At 47.5% G+C, this 17,490-nt stretch overlaps 1 protein-coding gene across 1 annotated transcript in view; it reads right to left on the bottom strand.

The window, feature by feature from the left end:
- Window positions 1-17,490, bottom strand: part of LOC129497383 (tubulin-specific chaperone cofactor E-like protein) — a 156,270-nt gene that overhangs the window by 39,862 nt on the left and 98,918 nt on the right. The window contains exons 15-18 of the mRNA XM_055306230.1: window positions 14,410-14,822; window positions 7,786-8,356; window positions 5,211-5,803; window positions 2,838-3,411 (exon numbers count right to left, since the gene is read on the bottom strand). Coding sequence (XP_055162205.1) covers window positions 2,838-3,411; window positions 5,211-5,803; window positions 7,786-8,356; window positions 14,410-14,822 — 2,151 coding nt within the window. The remainder of the gene's footprint in view (window positions 1-2,837; window positions 3,412-5,210; window positions 5,804-7,785; window positions 8,357-14,409; window positions 14,823-17,490) is intronic.

Below are 17,490 nucleotides of genomic sequence, written 5' to 3'. Positions count from 1 at the left end.
TGTGCTATTAATTCCTCCTCGGTGTGGTTAAGGGTCACCAAGAATGTCACTACCTTCTCTGAGATGACAGCCACCAAACCATCCATCCACATGCTCCTTGGGCTCCTAAAGCTCAGAAACCAGAGATTTAAAAAGAGAAGCCTGTATATGTGTATGCAATGTGTGTGTGTGTGTGTGTGTGAGAGAGAGAGAGAGAGAGAGAGAGAGAGAGAGAGAGAGAGTTAATTCTTAGCTCTAAGATGTTTCTGTTAAAAGGGCTTAGTAGCAAAGCAAGAATACTTCCATAGCAATGGATAAGCCTCACCCAGATCTTGGTTTCTAGGAACATTCCCCACTGAGCAGAATTAGAGCTTCTTGGAGCAATGGCTGATTCTAGTCTGGGGCAAGGAAGATTACAGAAATGAATGTAGAGAATCTTGTTTCCCAGAAAGTAAGAAGGTGACCAAGGCACACCAAAAGGACATAGAAGGCAGCCTGAAGGGCTCCCACAGGCCAAGTCTGGGAAAATTTTAACACCAAAATCATGAACAAATGTAATATGAAATATAAATAATTGAAAAATAGGAATTTGGATGTCCATATTGATAAGATCTATGATTGACACTTAGGTTGCTATGTGTCCATCCATAGCCGAATGGATAAAGAAGATGTGGTATATATACATACAATGGAATATTACTCAGCTATTGAGAAAGAATGAAATCTTGCCATTTGCAATGACGTGATTAGAGCTAGAGTGTACTATGCTAAGTGAAATAAGTCAGTCAGAGAAAGACAAATACCATATGGTTTCACTCCTGCATGGAGTTTAAGAAACAAAACAGATGAACAAACAAAGAAAAAAGAGACAAACAGAAAAAACAGACTCCTGAATACAGAGAACAAGCAGGTGGTTGCCAGAGGGGGATGGGAGGAGTGGTGGAATACATAAAGGGGGTTAGAAGTATACTTATTATAGTGATGAGCACTGAGAAATATATGGAATTGTTGAATCATATTATATAGCTGAAACTCATATAACAAGGTATGTTAATCATACTTTGATAAAAAGATGATTGAGATAAGATGGACAGATTGATGGATGCATGAATAGATGGATGGATGGATGGATGGATGGATGGATGATGGATAATAGATGGATAAACAGGCAGACACACAGAAGAAAAGGGACGTCTCTTGCTTATAGCAGAATGATATCTATGGTTTGGTAAAAGTGGACAGAGTGCTGGAGCTGGAAACCATCAGCTTGTAATGATCATGCTAAAGAGCAATACAAGCAGAGATCATCAATGGACACTAAATTGAGGTGGGGGATTTCGATATCAGACTATAGTTAGCATTTTGCCCCACTTGCTTTACCATCCTCTCTCACACTGTCTCTGCAAGATACTTGCATGTTCTTAAAGTATCTCCCACAGAGTGGAGACATTTGACAACATCTGACCAGGGGACCAGCATGCCCATCACCACTGAGAGGTTGGACAGAGCATGCATTACATGTGATGGGATACCACGAGAAAACACACATCACCTATGCAGGAGTCTGAGAGGGCGTGCACAGCAGAACCTAATCATGAGGAAACACCAAACCTAAATGGAGGGCCATTCTATTTTAAAAGGTAGAAAGCTGTATTCTTTAAAAATGACAATAAAAGAGAAGAGAGAAAGAAAGCTAAGGGGTTTTTCTAGATTAAAGAAGGCTACAGAGATGTGATAGCTGTAAACACAACATGTGGTCCTGGACTACATCTGTATTGAGAGGTGGGTGTGGGGGGCATAAAGGACTTAATGAGTCAATTGACAAAATTGAAATATGGATATTAAATGATGGTATCAGTGTTAAATTTCCTAAGGTCAGTAACTATACTGTGGTTCTGTAAATGAGTGTCATTATCCAAAGGAAATACACACTGAAGTATTTAGGGGCAAAGGGGGTATGAAGTACCCAATTTACTTTCAAATGCAGAGAGAGAGCTCAGGAGAGAATGATAAAGCAAATGGGGCAAAATGTTAACTGTGGGTTAATCTGGGTAATGGGTATGCAGATAGCCTTGCAACATTTCCATAACTTTGCAGTTACTTCAAAATAAAAAGTTCTGAGAAATAAACCGACTTAGATAATAAAAGGAGATATTGTGGAAGAGAGATGAACAGATGTAGATGATGGAGTCCTAACGGTGCCATAGGTTTTGGTTTTGGTTTGGGGCTGATCTTTTTGGTGAGAAAGGGATGGGGTGTGGCAGTTCTTGCTCCAGGCATGGGTCCTGCCCTCTCCACCACTCCTCCTGCCTCCTCCTGGTCTCCCCCATCACCAAAGGGTGTTGTATGCCGGGCCTTCTCAGCAATTATTCTAATTACTACTAGCCCTGCCACCGCCCTGCTGAGAGGGGTCAGATCCCCTGGGGACAAAATGAAAAAAAAACAGCAACGTGGGACTCTCTTCGTAGCCATTGTGGGGCTTGCCCCCAGGGAGCAGTGCTAATCTCTACTCAGTGAAAGGCACTCTGATGGATCGCCTTCTGTTGAAAGAAGGAAGCCATTCTTTGCCAAGAGAGGAGGCACCAACGGAGCCATCACGAAGGCTTCCAGTCTTTGATATGACATGGATCCTCCACGAGCTAAAACCAAGAGTCAATAGGATGGCTAATCCTTCCACAATGAAGAGACACCGTGTTATGAGAAACAGAAATGAAGGTGAGAAACAGTTCTGGTTTGGGGTGAGGGGCCACCCAAAGGACCCAGGCGACCAGGAAGGTACCCACAAGAATCAGACTGCCCTTGAGTTCAATTCGGCCCCCTCCCAGGTGTCCTCCCGCATCCCGGAGCCCCGAACTTACGGCAGAAGTCATAGGTCCGCCAGGGGCCCACCTCCACATCGGCGTTCTTGCAAGCGCTTGCATACCGGGCCACCGAGTCACAGAGCTCCGACTCGTTGCCTCCACTCTGGCAGAGGCGGAAGAGGCAGGTGCGGTAGTAGGCCGTGACGTTGACCACCCCGTGGCACTCGAGGAAGGAGCTGTTGGAGGGGTCGTTGATGATGCCACACCTGGAGCGGCTCCGGTAGAATTTGAGCAGCTCCGAGTCGTTGTTGCAGGCCTTCAGCAGATCCCCGCACTCCCCGTTGCAGATCTCCTCGAAGGTCGTCCAGCTTTCCAGGAACACCGCCAGGTTGTCCGTGCACTTGCCGTTGGGGAGGCAAAACTCATCGCTGGCGTTGGCATTAAAGAAGCCACACAACCCGCCGGTGCAGTTGAAGTAAGTGGTGGAGAGCCGGATGTACAGCAGGCCGATGTCCGAGTACTGGACGGTCACTATGCCCCGGGACTCTACTGTCGTGCTGTTTTTGTTTCGATAGATTTCCAGCTTCCCCGAAGGATGGAAAAAAGGTAATTCCACTTCCTGCCCGTTCAGCTGAAAAATCAAATCACTGTCATCAATTCCAGATGCGCACAGGGTACCCACAATTTCCTAGGCTATGAAATGAAGACGTGGTTCTGCCCGGGGACTCGCCCTTTGAGAAATGTCACGAAGCTGGCGGGCTATGGAAACCACACTGACATACACAGACTGCTTCTTCGTGGCCATCTCCATTTCTTTCTTTCTCGACTCCTCGGATTCAACATATTTGCATACTATTTGCATATGCGTAAGACCCTAAGCAAGCCCAAAACAAAAGTGAAATGTGAGCAAACATTGTCTTGACGTATATGTGGCTCCTTCCATCTGCCTGACAGCTCCATGGATGGTACCCTTCCTTCCCCATCTTTCTGGCCCCTTCCTTTCCTTCCAATTTGTTCCTGTGTCCCAGCCCCTTGGGGACATTTATATCTAATTATCTAGCGTCCACCCATCTATCTAGCTTCCACTGTTTACTATTCTTTTAATAAATTGACCTCAGATAGCGTGTCGTGGGAATGAAAGCAGCCTCTTCGGTTTGCGGATGTGTGTTTTCCAATCTCCCGGCACAGGACTGCGTGGACTTCTGTTTTCTAAATTAGATCTCCTGGGCACCTGGGTGGCTCAGTGGTTGAGCATCTGGCTTTGGCTCAGGGCATGATCCCGGGGTCCTGGGATCGAGTCCCGCATCGGGCTCCCCACAGGGAGCCTGCTTCTCCCTCTGCCTACCTCTCTCTTTATATCTCTCACGAACAGATAAATAAAATCTTTAAAATAAATAAATAAGAAAATAAATAAATAAATAAATAAATAAATAAATAAATAAATAAATAAATTCTGTGATTTTACAAAATCCATGCTGGCCTGGGAGCAGGGAGATCCACCTGCCATCATACCAGCTCCACCCCCACTTAGCTGTGAGGTCCTTGTCCCTCACTTAGCCCTTTGGGACCTTCATATGCAAACAAATAGTGGCACTAGGTGACCCCTAATGATCCTTCTAGAACAAATGATCTGGATACCTAATGATGAATATTTTAGACCAGGTCAGAGGGACAGGAGGTGCTCCTGCGGGAGTCGTCTACATTGCCCCGCATGGGTTCCCATCTACAGGTAGGAGAGTCAGTATAGTACAGAGTCAAGAGTACAGACTTTGAAGCCAGCCTGCCGGGGCTCAAATGCCACTTGATGGCTGTGTGCCCCCGAGGAAGTTACTCGACCTCTCTGTGCCTCACTCTTCTCACAGGTAAAATGTCAATGAGGATGAAAACATATCCCTCATGGGATTAGGTGTGATACTGCTTAGAATAGTGCTTGGCACCTAGTAAGCATCTGATAAGCATCGGCTGTTATGCAGAGCTAGTCCTGCTGTAGCTATGCCTAATTTGAGAGATTCCAGCCTCACTTTGTTTCACATCCCCCCTCACTACCGCTCACCCCCACCCCGGCCCGAGAAACTGATTTGGTGCTGAATGTTAGAAAATGTGATTTTACAAAATCCATGCTGGCCTGGGAACAGGGAGATCCACCTGCCATCATGCCAGCTCCACCACCACTTAGCTGTAAGGTCCCTGTCCCTCACTTAGCCCTTTGGGATCTTCATATGCAAACAAATAGTGGCACTAGGTGACCCCTAATGATCCTTCTAGAGCAAATGATCTGGATGCCTAATGATGAATATTTTAGAACCCTTCGGAGCCATTGCCTTCCTGGAATCCACTCGTGGTCGGAGGCAGAGAGGCACGCCTGCAGAACACAGCTCCTTCACTTGGCCAGACTCCTCAGAAGAGCCTCCAGGGCATCAAGAGTCTTACCTTGACTTCCGAAGCGCCGACGCCTCCTATCTTGACCTCCTGGTCGGCCACCAGGATGCGGACACCTCGCAGCCAAGCAGGCCCCGCGTCGGGCTTCTTCTTGTTAATGTCGATTTCTACGTACTCGGGCCGCTCGGGGCAGGTCTTGAGGAGGGTGTAGGAGAACTCGGCGGGGAAGGCGTAGGCGGCACCGTCGAAGGTGTGCAGCACCTGGTGCTGGCTGAGCAGACACACGGTCTCGCGCTTGGGGAAGCAGCCCTGGTAGCCGTCCTCCACGGCGCACACCTCCCCGCTGCGGCAGGTCTTGTTGAAGCAGTAGACGTCGCCGCCCTCCTCGCACAGGCACTGCACCGTGCAGTTGGCCGTGGCCCAGAAGAACTCCCCCATGGTGTAGTAGTGGCCGTCGAAGTCACAGCCACACTTGTGCAGCGGGACACACTGGCTGGTGCTGAGCACAAAGCCTTCGTTACACTCGCAGCCCTCCGTGCACGGCGTGGCGCAGTTCTGGGAGGCCGTCAGGTCGGAGCAGGTGTTGGGGCAGCTGCTGGTGCACACGGAGTAGTGGCTGAAGCTCGGACACTGCAGCGTGGACACTGACGTGGGGGAGAGGAGAGAACGTGACAGCAGGTGAATGCCCCAGGTGCCAACCACGGGGATCCAGCACGCACAGGGGCTGCAGGAAGGGCGCTCCTTCTGGACCATTTAGCTCCTAGAATGAGGGCCAAGTGGCCACTCGTCAGGGAAGAGACTTGAGGTGGTATCTGTAGAAACAAGCTCCAATGCTTTGTGATCACCACTGGGAAACGTGATTGAACTGTGAACTTGACTCTCATTGGATCATCTTGACTGAATTAAACCAGGTTACTGACCTGACTAGACTGATTGGTCAACACTGATTAATGAATGGATGACCTACAACCATCAGGATGCCTTAAGATCTTCGACTGGTGGACCTAGAGGTTGATCTGATCTTAAACAGCCCGGCCCATTCTTAGGAGAAAAAACAGATCCAACTTGCAGGACAAATGAAAAATGTAACTGTGGGAGCAGCCGCTTGAAAACATGAAATTTCTAACAGGGAGGACACTCGAAAATACCTCGTTGGGCAGGAAAGGCTGTGAAAATGAATACTCTGCGGTCTTAAAAATAAGAAAGAACCTTGGTTATCTGAAGATTATGTGCGCACCTGCTCCTCCAGACTAGGTTGGAAATAGATGCCTTCTCAAGGCCCTTCTTGCCTCAGAAATGTCGGTTCTTATTTTAAGTCCATCTGAGTCTACATAAATATTTGAGTCGGGTTGACTGCAAGAGGCAGGGGCTCAAGGGACTGTTAAACTAGCTGTCTGGATCAACTAGAATTCATCCCACTAACATGAGAGAGGTGGGGGGAATGTGGAAGGTAGGAAAGTAGTACCACTAGGGGAAAAAAAATAGCCATTATGGGCAATTTAGTTAGGCATTGTGGATGCTTTTAGATTACAAGGGTCTTAGATTATACAAAAAAAAAAAAAAAAAGGCCACAATCTCAAGTTGAGTCAGGATTTGGATGCTCCAGGCATCATAGGGGCTAGTCAATCACACAACGAAGCAATAAGAAAACACTGTCTCATAGAGTTTTGGTCAGTTCTCTAAGAATTGAAGCTGATACATGATGATTTTGTGAATCCAATAGACAGTGATAGGAAAAAAAAACCTCCCTTTAGCCTTGGAACTGAACGAAACTTTGAAACCTTCTCATCTGCATGGGAATCTAAAATGCATGGATATAATGTTCTGTGTGCTCACGTGGAGAAAACCAAAGGCCAGGAAAGGAACAGAATTCTGAGAAGCTGTTCTTTTGTTGGCTTATGTTAAGAATTTACATAACCAGGAAAAGAGAGGTTTACTTGGGACAGAAGGGGAGAACAAGACGACTAAATGGTACAAAACACTTAATGGAAAAGGTAGGTCGAAAGAAACTCAACTTTCACGCACTGTTGGGGCTTTCCCTAACTGCTTAGCATTTCCGAAAAAGGGTTTCCTTTCCTGATATTCTATGCTCCCTGGCTGCAGCCCTTTTCCCACCGACACCAGTGGGTCAGAGGAAAGCTGCAGAGCCAGAGACACAGAAGCTAGAAGAATGGAAGGTGGAGAAGAAAGAGCCACAGAACAAATGCTGTTGGTTCCATTTGGGAGGTGAATGATTTCCCCCAAAGCTGGTGGGGATTACTCAGACCAGCGTCTGTGTTTACCCAGTGGCCACAAAGGTAAATGCTTCCACCTCTGAAAACCCCACCACCTGGCTGAACTCTGGGAGAGCCGTCCCTTCCTCCAGCCAAGCATTTCCTGCCACGTACTCTGCGTCCCTGGACCATTTATGCCCATCGGCAGTTTCTTGTTTTCTGGCTATGCTGTTGGGTGGGGGAGGAAAGTAGAGATCTTTGACCCTTCATTCTTCACGATATATGGCTATTTTAACGTCACTCTCACTCTGGGGGATTTGACTCAACAAGGAGATTTCTGGTGGAGCCCAGACAGCCTCTCCCCAGCCCCCTGCACAGGCACGGCCTTGCGTGGGGACAGGATGCCAGCTTACCGCACCCGGTCTGGACCCGCCAGTCTCCGATGGGGATGCCGAGGCCTTGGCACACGAGCGCATAGGCCTGGATGGCTTGACAGAGGAGCGTCCCGTTGTCCCTCACGCTGCACAGGTCGTACACGCAGCTGTGCACGAAGGCCGTGGGGTCCACGGCGGTGCCGCACTCCCACAGGGGCCCGTCCGTCTTGTTGAGGAAGCCACAGTAGTCGGGCCCGAAGAAGAGCGCTTCGGTGGCCGCGTCACACACGGTGCAGTTGTCCACGCAGCCCGAGTCGCACTTCCAGTCGGCGTGGTACACCCGCCAGCTCTCCCCGAGGTCCAGCACGGACGTGGCCGGCCTGCCGTCGGGGCGCAGGAAGTCATCCAGCGGGTTTTTATTGTAGTTCCCACAGAGCCCGCATGTGGAGTTGATATAGGAGCCTGGGATGGAAATGGAGGCGTAGTGCTGGCCGTCAAACGTCACTAAGAGCCCAAAATCCGTTTCCACGGCCGTAGACATGCCACTCTGGTAGATTTTCACCGCCCCCAAGTCTAACGTGACCGGCAAGGAAGTCACTAGGTCATTAACCTGCCAACAACAGTAATGGTAAAAGGCAGGTGAGCAGGTGCCAGGGCAGCGGGTCCGGCTGAGGTCGGGAAAGGGAGGCAAAGCGACTCAGTGCTCCAGAGAGAATGCCCCCCCCCCAAAACCAGGGCTCCAGGAAGCTTGCCTTCCATCAAGGCAGAGGCCTGGGGCAACCCACAAAAGCAGGGCGGCGTGGGTCAGCCGAGCACTGTGTGCATTTGAGCCATGACAGATGTGCGTTGCCACCGTCATTCTAGACTTCTCTGGGGACCAGGTGGCTGTCAATCCTTCCTGGCTGGCTCTATGGCTAGCTTCAGATCTTTTCAGTAAAGACAGGTCACCGTGCCTTTCCTTTTTTACTCTTCCAAATTCATTCCTTTAAATCTCAGCTGGAGTCACATATTTTGCATGACCTCGTCACTAGGGCCTATGGCAGTCCCTGACCCCTCCTCCCAGCTGAAATGTGTACCATAAGCTGGTCCCCACAATTTAGCTTTGACGCTGCCCTGGTATTATTCTCTGAGTGTTTCACTCTGTTACCTCTGTTACAGGACTGTATCGTGTAATCATTCAGCAACAGCCAACAAATTTAAATGCTTACTGGGTACCAAGCACTATGTTAGGTGCTGAGAAATAAAGAACAAAGAAAATAACTATTATTCACCCATCAAAAAAAATGAACTCTTGCCATTTGCAACGACGTGGATGGAACTAGAGGATATTATGCTAAGTGAAATAAGTCAATCAGAGAAAGACAATTATCTTATGATCTCACTCATATGTGGAATTTAAGAAACAAAACAGGATCATAGGGCAAGAGAGGAAAAAATAAAACAAGATGAAATCTGAGAGGGTGACAAAACATACGAGACTCTTAATCATGGGAAACACACTGAGGGTCACTGGAGGGGGAGGCAGGTGGGGGAATGGGGTAACTGGGTGATGGGCATAAGGAGGGCACATGATGGAATGAGCACTGGGTGTTGTATAAGACTTTTGAATTTCTGAACTCTACTTCTGAAACCAATAATGCATTACATGTTAATTAATTAAATTTAAATTTAAAAAATTTTTAAAGAAAATACTTGCCCCTGCCCCTCATGGAGGTCTCACTCTACTGAGGAAGAGAAACACAAATAGATATCTATAACACACTGTTTTAAATCTGCATTAATGGATCATGCAATGAGAGAACAGTAAATGAACACTATATCCAGCCTGGGGGAGTCCGACAAGACTTTTTGGAGACAGTTAAGTCTGCCCGGGGTCTTTAAAGATGAACAGAAGTGGCCAAAGAAAGAGTGGGGGCAGGGAATTGCAGGACAAGAGAATAAAGGCAGCATGGTTAGAAACAGCTGCACGAGTGTGGGGACATTCATCCGGTGTTACTGGACTGCAGAGGGGAAGGGGTGGCTGGAGACACAGACAAGGTCCATGGTCCATTCACACTCAGCAGATGGTGATTTAGGCCTTTCTGTGTGTCAAGCACTCTCCTAGGAGTTGGGGATTAGCAATGAGTGAAACAGGACACACATCTCTGCCCCATGGAACTTATATTTTAGTTGAGGAGACCAACAACAAACAAAATAAATAAATAAAATATATGCCTGGTATGCCTGGTAAGTGTTATGCAGAAGAACAGAGCAAGGAAATGTGGATCAAAGTGCTAGGGAAGAGGGTTCTTAACTTGAAATAGGATGGCCAGGGAAGGGGACATTTGAGATGAGGAAGCAAGCCATGCTGTTATCTGGGGTGAGAGTGGATCACACAGAGGTGAAAGCCAGGCCCTAAGGTAGAGTGTGCCTGGATGCTCCCGGGACCTCAAGGGGCTGGCGTGGCTGGAGCAGGGACAGTAGGGAGAGGGCAGTGGTAGATGATGCCAGAGAGATAAAAGCAGTCAGAACAGGTAGACCTTTGTCGGCCATTGTAAAGACTTTGGCCTTGACTCTGAGCAAGATGGAGAGCCAAGAGGGTGTCCAGAGCAAAAGATTGACGCGATCTGACTTCCGTTTTAAGAGAATTTCTCTGGCCTCCCTAGTGGGAGTAGACCTTGGATGGCACTTTAAGCCATGTGTCAAAACAAAACAAACTCCACAAAAACAAAAACAAATAAGACAACTTGGATTTCTATTCTGCAGTGAAGGCCCCAAAAGGTTTTAAGTAAGGGAATGACCTAGTTAGGTTTGCATTTCAGAAAGCCCACTCTGGCCAGCATGTCAAGATTAGAAGCAGAGAAACCAGACAGGGAACTGATGTACAAGTCCAGGGGAATGGGGCACCAAGGCCCAAACTATATAAGACACGTGAGGGTGGGATGAGCTCATGGAGTCCACTCAGTCCTCATGGTTTTTTTGCAGTGGGGAGTGAGAAGTGGGGGAACAGTCAAGAGTGAGTCCCAAGTGTCTGACTCATGTAAGTAGGTGGCTTGAGAAGCCTCCAACAGAGAGAGTTCACTTTCTTCTTTTTTTTAGATTTAACATGCCTAGCACCTGTAGACTTCATGTTTGTGGTCTGGGATGGGACGGTTAGCCTAGCTCAGTCCTAGGTGGGGCAGCCTGTAAGTGCATAGTCAAGGCACTGGACCCATACCAATTTCAGGTATGCAGGGAAGACAAGGGGCTTTATGGCCACTATTGTTGCTACTTCCTGAGTTTTCTAGGATGTGAGGTAGTAGCTTGTCCCAGCATCACTCGAAGATTTACCAAGGTAAATGCCATGTGCAATTGCCTGTCTCTAGAGATTAGTAGGACAAAATGGGGGAGGGGACAAAAAAATAGGCTTGGGAAATAAGCCATCCCCCAGAGAGCTACAAGTAGAAAGAAAAACCTAGGAATTGATTGATCCATCCTTATCTCCTAGGTAGCAGGTTAGCCAATAAGGGTGAGAAAAGCCATACTATAAGGAAGGTCAGCTAGCAAGAGCACAGGATGACTTTTATGTGCTGTCCATGCTGAGATAGAAATGAAACCTTCCCCAAGGTTGGTATAATTTTAAGTGCCAAACATGCCAGTTGCTGAGCACCCTCCTCCACTCTCACTCAAACTCCTGCTAACAAAGGGCAGTCTTCTGGGTCTCGAAGCAGGAGCCATGGGGTGGGCCATCTCTGAATATTGCAACAGTTCCCGCCCCTCTCCCCCACTCTCATTTCTCTGCACTGGATCTTGTCACACTTAGACTGACTTAAGTCCTGGGCTGACCACAGGCACCACACTGGCCTGGTTTATACCTTCCTTCCTGATGTAAGTGTTCATTGCACTCCCGTTCACTCCCACATGAAACGTGTCTCTGTTTAAACCACAAATTAGAGAGTCACTGTGTTTGTCTCCCACAGCGCTCCGAGGAGGAGCTCCTGGGTGATTTCTTATTTCATTCCTCCAGTCCCAGGCCTCAATTCTCAACTAGCCAGCAGGAGATGAACCTCACCTCTTCCCTTCCCTTCTCTCTATATTCTAATAATTCCTCTCTTTGACAGGATGTGGGTAGGGGGAGGTTAGGAGAGGGAAGTAGAATTGTAGAAGCATAGGTCTTAGAATGAAAAGAGATTTCAGTGGCAATGGCAATGTGGGAACTGCCACATATAAGGTGCTTACTGGGTGTCAAGCTTTATATTAGATATTGCTCATGTGGCTGTTTTATTTCATCCTCATGACAAACATAGAAGGACCTTATCATCTTCTCCTTTTGCTGATGAGGAAATTGAGGTTCAGGGCTTGCATGATTGGTAGGTGATGGGGCTGGGCTCCAAAGCCACTGCTCTCTGCTACCTCTGTCCCAGTGCTGAGTAGGGGTAGCTAAGTCCAAATACAGCCCTAGAGCCCTGTCTCCATTAGCATATACAATCCTAAATGGCTTGTTCTGTTATTTGAGGACAATCCAAAGGGGGGGAATTAATATATAGAAACCAGTCCCCAGGGACGCCTGGGTGGCTTAGTGGTGCATAGGCTTGGGAAATAAGCTAAGTGGTTGAGCATCTGCCTTAGGCTCAGGGCATGAGCCCTGGTCCAGGGATCGAGTCCCATTCCGGGCTCCTGCATGGAGCCTACTTCTTCCTCTGCCTGTGTCTCTGCCTCTCTCTCTGTGTCTCTCATGAATAAATAAATAAAATATTTTAGAAAGAAAGAAGAAAGAAAGAAGGAAAGAAAAGAAAGAAAGAAGAAAGAAACCAACCAGGCCCCAGCATACAGAGAAAGGTGATCTTTCAAGAACAGATCTTACTGGCCATTCCCAGCCAGGCCGAGTGTGTCTGGAGAAGTCAGCTGCCCCCCAGACATTTCCTTCGTGCTTCCCATCCCTCCCCCTGCCTGTCCCCACTTCACCTTGGGTGTATCCAGAGACACTTGGAAGCCATTTGGCAAAAGGAAAAGGAAGCCATTGTTAGCTGACAGTTGGAGTCGCATAACCTTTTCTTTCTGAAACATTTACATTCATATCCACAACTCCCTGTCGCTACAGAAAATTGAGGAATCCATGCCCTATGCTTGGACGATGGAAAAGACCCATACAAAATTAGCAGAGCCGCTGGGCCTGAAAGAAATGACAGTGCCCCTTTCCTTCTGACAAAAAGTCTGTGAGTGAAAAAGAATTTTAATCAAAATGGAAAATAGAAATAAAGCTTAAAGCTTTCTTCCTCACCTACAGATATCATACATATCATCCCCAGAATACAGGTGAGCAGGGGAAGGCTGGGGAACGTTTTTCTAGCTTGCAATAGTAGCATCTATCTACAATGCTTCACATTCACATTTACAAGAAGTATCATGCTCAACATCACGATAGAAATTTAAAAGGGAAAAACTCTGAACTTCTGTACCTGAACTCTTACCTTGATGCGATATGCAGAGCTGTCCCTAGAGAGACTAACCAAATAATAAGCAAATTGGCATTTCAGCCACAGTAAAAACTCACTTTCCTAATTATGACCGTGATAAGCTGTACAGACCTAGGACACGCAGAGCTAGAGAAAGTGAAATTAGTTCCTCGGCCTTGCCTTTTGTTGGACATGCTGTGTCAATTAAAACTACAACACATATTTTAAAAAAAAAGAAGAAGAAGAAGAAGAAGGAAAGAAATCCCCTCATTGGCATCCGTTCTGGTTTGTAATCTCTGTAATGACCTCCAAGCATCGGGATTAAGGATTGCACGGGGTGACAGCAATCAACCCCTTGTGGTCTCGGCTGTTATTGCTTGAATAAATACGTGGTTGCGACAAGGTTGGCATTAACATGTGAAAATTAGGGCCTCCACATATTGAGTAATTGCTAGTGGCTTTTTGCTCTCCCACCTTTATGGATGCCCGGCTTGAAATCCAGGTGGACGGTGACAGGAATCATTTGCATATGCTAAACAGACCAGCAGAGGCCTGCCTTCCTCTCTCTCATTCCAGGTAGGAGTAGGGATCCTATTAAAGGGTGTTTGGACAAAGCTTTCACAGAACCTGCCCCCTGCCCCACCCCTAACCCCCCAAGAGCTCACCAAGCCTAGTCCAGGTGTCCACACAAGTAGTGCCTCTGGAAACACTGAACAACTTGGAGCTTTCTCTAACAATAAAGCAGTAGCTCGTAGGCAAACAGGATGGTAGATGGGTGAGAACGGTTAATGACAGGCTGTACTGAGTCATGAGTGGGTACCCTGTGTTTGCACCATCTCTAGGACATGACCATGTGGCTACCACTGTTGCAAGCCAGGTCTGTGAGAAATTGAGCTTACCTCTCTTCCCAGTAATTTCAGAAGTAGCTTGGACATGTGTGCACATATGTGTGTCTGTGTGTGTGAGAGCCTGTGTGTCTGCGTGTATCTGTGTTTATGAGGTAACTAGGAATGTAAATGTACTTTAAGTCCTATAGCAGACAGGCATATCAAGGAGAGAGCTGGGGTGGGCTCTTGTACAAATAAAATTTAGCGTCGTAAAAATTTTTTACAAGATATTTGCAAGAAGAGCCACGCATCTCTTTGGTACGGACATCACACAGCAGAACCGGCAGCTCTGAGAAAGTCTTCCCCGGGCTGAAGAATCTCCAGCTTCTCCATCTTCCCAGGAGGGATGGAGAGGGTCTCACCTTGACTTTTCCGTAGCTTCCCTTGGGGATGAGAATCTTGTAGCCATTCAACTCCACAGAGAGCTCCTTCACCCAGGAGACGGCAGAGCCCCCACGGTGTTCGTTCTTGGCCTCCACGCTGAAGAAGGGGAGGCTGGAAGTCTGCAAACACTGTCGGGCCAACAGGTAGGCACAGGAGCCTTGGAAGTGGAAGAGGAAGCCATCAAAAGTGTGGTAGTGTGGCTCCCCGAACACCACGCACGTGCTGGTCTCCACGGGGCTGCAGTAGTAGAATTTGCCTTTGGGTTCACACACTTCATAGGGGCTGCAGGAGGCGTCCTGGCAGTAGATCTCATTGTTGAAGTCCAGGCAGCGGCACTTGATGGTACAGTTCAGGTCATCCCAAAACACTTCCCCTCGCCGAAGGAACTGTCCTGCGGAAGAATGACACGAGAGCCAACATTTATTGAGCACTTACCCTCTGTGCCAGGCAGGGGGCTGATGTGCTCCCTGCATTATACCCTGTAATCCACACAAGAACCCTACTTGGCAGGTGTTATCCACCTCACTTGACAGAAGAGGAAACTGAGGCTTCGGAGCGCTCAGCCACTCAGGGGTAAGGCCAGGTTCCAGGCCCAGGCTGTGGGTGTCCCAGGCTACCTCTTGGCATCATTGTCTCCACACCTGAGAAGCACACTCTCATTCAAGGGAGGACATATCATCTTAATCCACAGCAAAGGCTATGACCCACAGGAATCATATCCTTCCCATCAGGAATAAGAGGAAGGGTGTTCTGGAAACAGGTCCAGTTTATCTTTGTAACTAAGCAATACAGTTGCTTCACATGCTAATTTGTTGACTCGTTCACTCACTCATTCATTCAGCAAACATTTGTTGGGGGCCCTGTAGGTGCCAGAAGAGATCAATAAGCAAGACTCAGGAGTCAGACACACAAGTTTAAACCCCAAACTCCCTGGGAGGATTCTGGAAGGGGCTGAACTCTGACTTCAAGGGCTCATAAATCTTGCAGACACTGCTTACGCAGAACCTGCATTATACAAGTTGTCTTCTCTCCACCCCAGGCCCTGCCTAAATCTCATCTTTATCCACGGAGCAGAACTTCTCAACAGAATCCAGGTCAGGAGGAGAAGCGAGTGTGTGTGTGTGTGTGTGTGTGTGTGTGTGTGTGTGTGTGTGCTAGTTTAAAACATATTTACTACTATTTATTTGTAGACAATCAGTCCTTAAAACCATTTCCCCAAATACACAATCTCTCCCCCACCCTGCCGGCCACCAAATCTTCCAACTTTGCCAGCTGTTCATATCAACCCTCAATTAAAATAGAAGCATCTTGGGTAGGGGCCTGTGATCTTGTCCTTCCTCAGTTGGGTTTCAGAGCCAAGAGACCTGGAAAGTGGTCACAGCTCTGCCATCAGCTTCCAAGACTACTGGCTTACTTCCCTCTGCCTCAGGCTTCTGACCTGTAAAATGTGGGCAGTGTTATTGCCTCATCCCAAGGGGAACAACAAGGCTCTAACAAGTCGGCACATATTGATAGAGGTGGAGGCATTTGTAAATCGAGAATGTCTGAAAAGGAGAGCATCAAAGATACAACATTAAGAAATGTAAATAATGGGGGCGCTTGGGTGGTTCAGTTGGTTAAGCCTTTGGCTCAGGTCATGATTCCAGGAACCTGGGATGGAGCCCTCATCGGGCTCCCTGCTCAGTGGGGAGCCTGCTTCTCCCTCCCTGTCCCTATCTCTGTCTCTCTCTCAATAAATAAATAAATAAATAGAATCTTAAAAAAAAAAAGTGAAAGAAAAGATTACAAAAAAAGAAGCAAAGTAAATAATGTCATACACCAGGAGTTCACCATAGCTTGAAACTGTAGTTTGGAAAGATTGCTCAGGTTTTTTTGTAACACTGAATACTTAGTGAAGAGCATAGGCTGCAAGATTGACCCAAACAGAAGGCATGGGTGCCTCAGGACCAGTCCTCTCTGTATCTGTGCAACAGGAACAATGATGTCTCCCAAGGCAATTACGTTTCGTACCTGTTGAGAACAGAGCCCAAATATGGGATAATGGATTTATTCACATTCCCAGCAGGTCATATGCATCAGTCCTGAAGACAGGTCCTGAACCTCAATGCTCTTTGGCACCGGCCCAGGCTGCATACATTTTAACAGCCTCCACTAAGTATGATTTCCAGTCTCTGCTTTTTCAGGCTTCCAATAAATGAGAGGAAAATGCCTTTGAATAGAAGAGGTTTGGATCAAAAGGTAGACTCTCAGAGATAATTTTGTTTGCAAAATGATGATATAATAAACCAGCTCTATGCAAATTTTCCCCTGCTATCACCCAGGGCAAACCCGATTCTCATTAGATTGATATATGTCCAGTGGCACATCAAAATGCACGGCAGTCTGTAGAAGGATATTGGATTTGTCCTGTATGTAAAACCCAAACCCATAACTCAGGGCGAGAAGAATGAAGTCAAAGTGGAGACTTTGTACACGGCTGGCATCTGACCAGCTCTACGGGTCTGCAAGCCAATGTTTTCCATTATCACAGCATTTCATTCCCAGGACTCAGGCGAGAGGCTGTCCCTGGGCACTTAGGTTGCACAGCCACAGGGGCCGAGGCATTGGGTGGGTCCATAGTCCAGGCCATAAAGAGGAGAGAGATAAGGTGGTATTGGTTTGGTATCTCTCGCAGACCTTAAGTGAAGCTGTCTTTACACTCTGTAAGGGAGGAGGGCACCATCTCTGAAAGACAGGGGAGCTTTACAGCTAGGTTCTTTGCCATCTAGTTTCATACCGGCTCAGCTCCAAAAACATTGATTTACTATTTGGAACATGGAGGACTTTACAGAGTCCACAGAGACAAGGATGCCCAGGCAGGCCATCTGTACAGATGACCTTTCTGTTAGAGCAAAGTCAGGAGGTTTGATCAAGCCTGACCACAGTGCAGGGAATGGGGCAGAAAGCGTGGCCATTTCAGGCCAGGTGAACTAGGTTTTTCTGCATATTGTATAAGCTGAAGCTGAGCCAAAAGAGAAATGTGAGGCCTCCCAGAGCTGCTGAGACATGCAGGTCCCCAG

This window comes from Nyctereutes procyonoides, unplaced genomic scaffold (assembly GCF_905146905.1).
Source record: "Nyctereutes procyonoides isolate TBG_1078 unplaced genomic scaffold, NYPRO_anot_genome, whole genome shotgun sequence".
Classification (NCBI taxonomy): domain Eukaryota; kingdom Metazoa; phylum Chordata; class Mammalia; order Carnivora; family Canidae; genus Nyctereutes; species Nyctereutes procyonoides.
The sequence above is the reverse complement of the archived record's forward strand: the minus strand, read 5'-3'. Positions and strand labels throughout refer to the sequence as shown.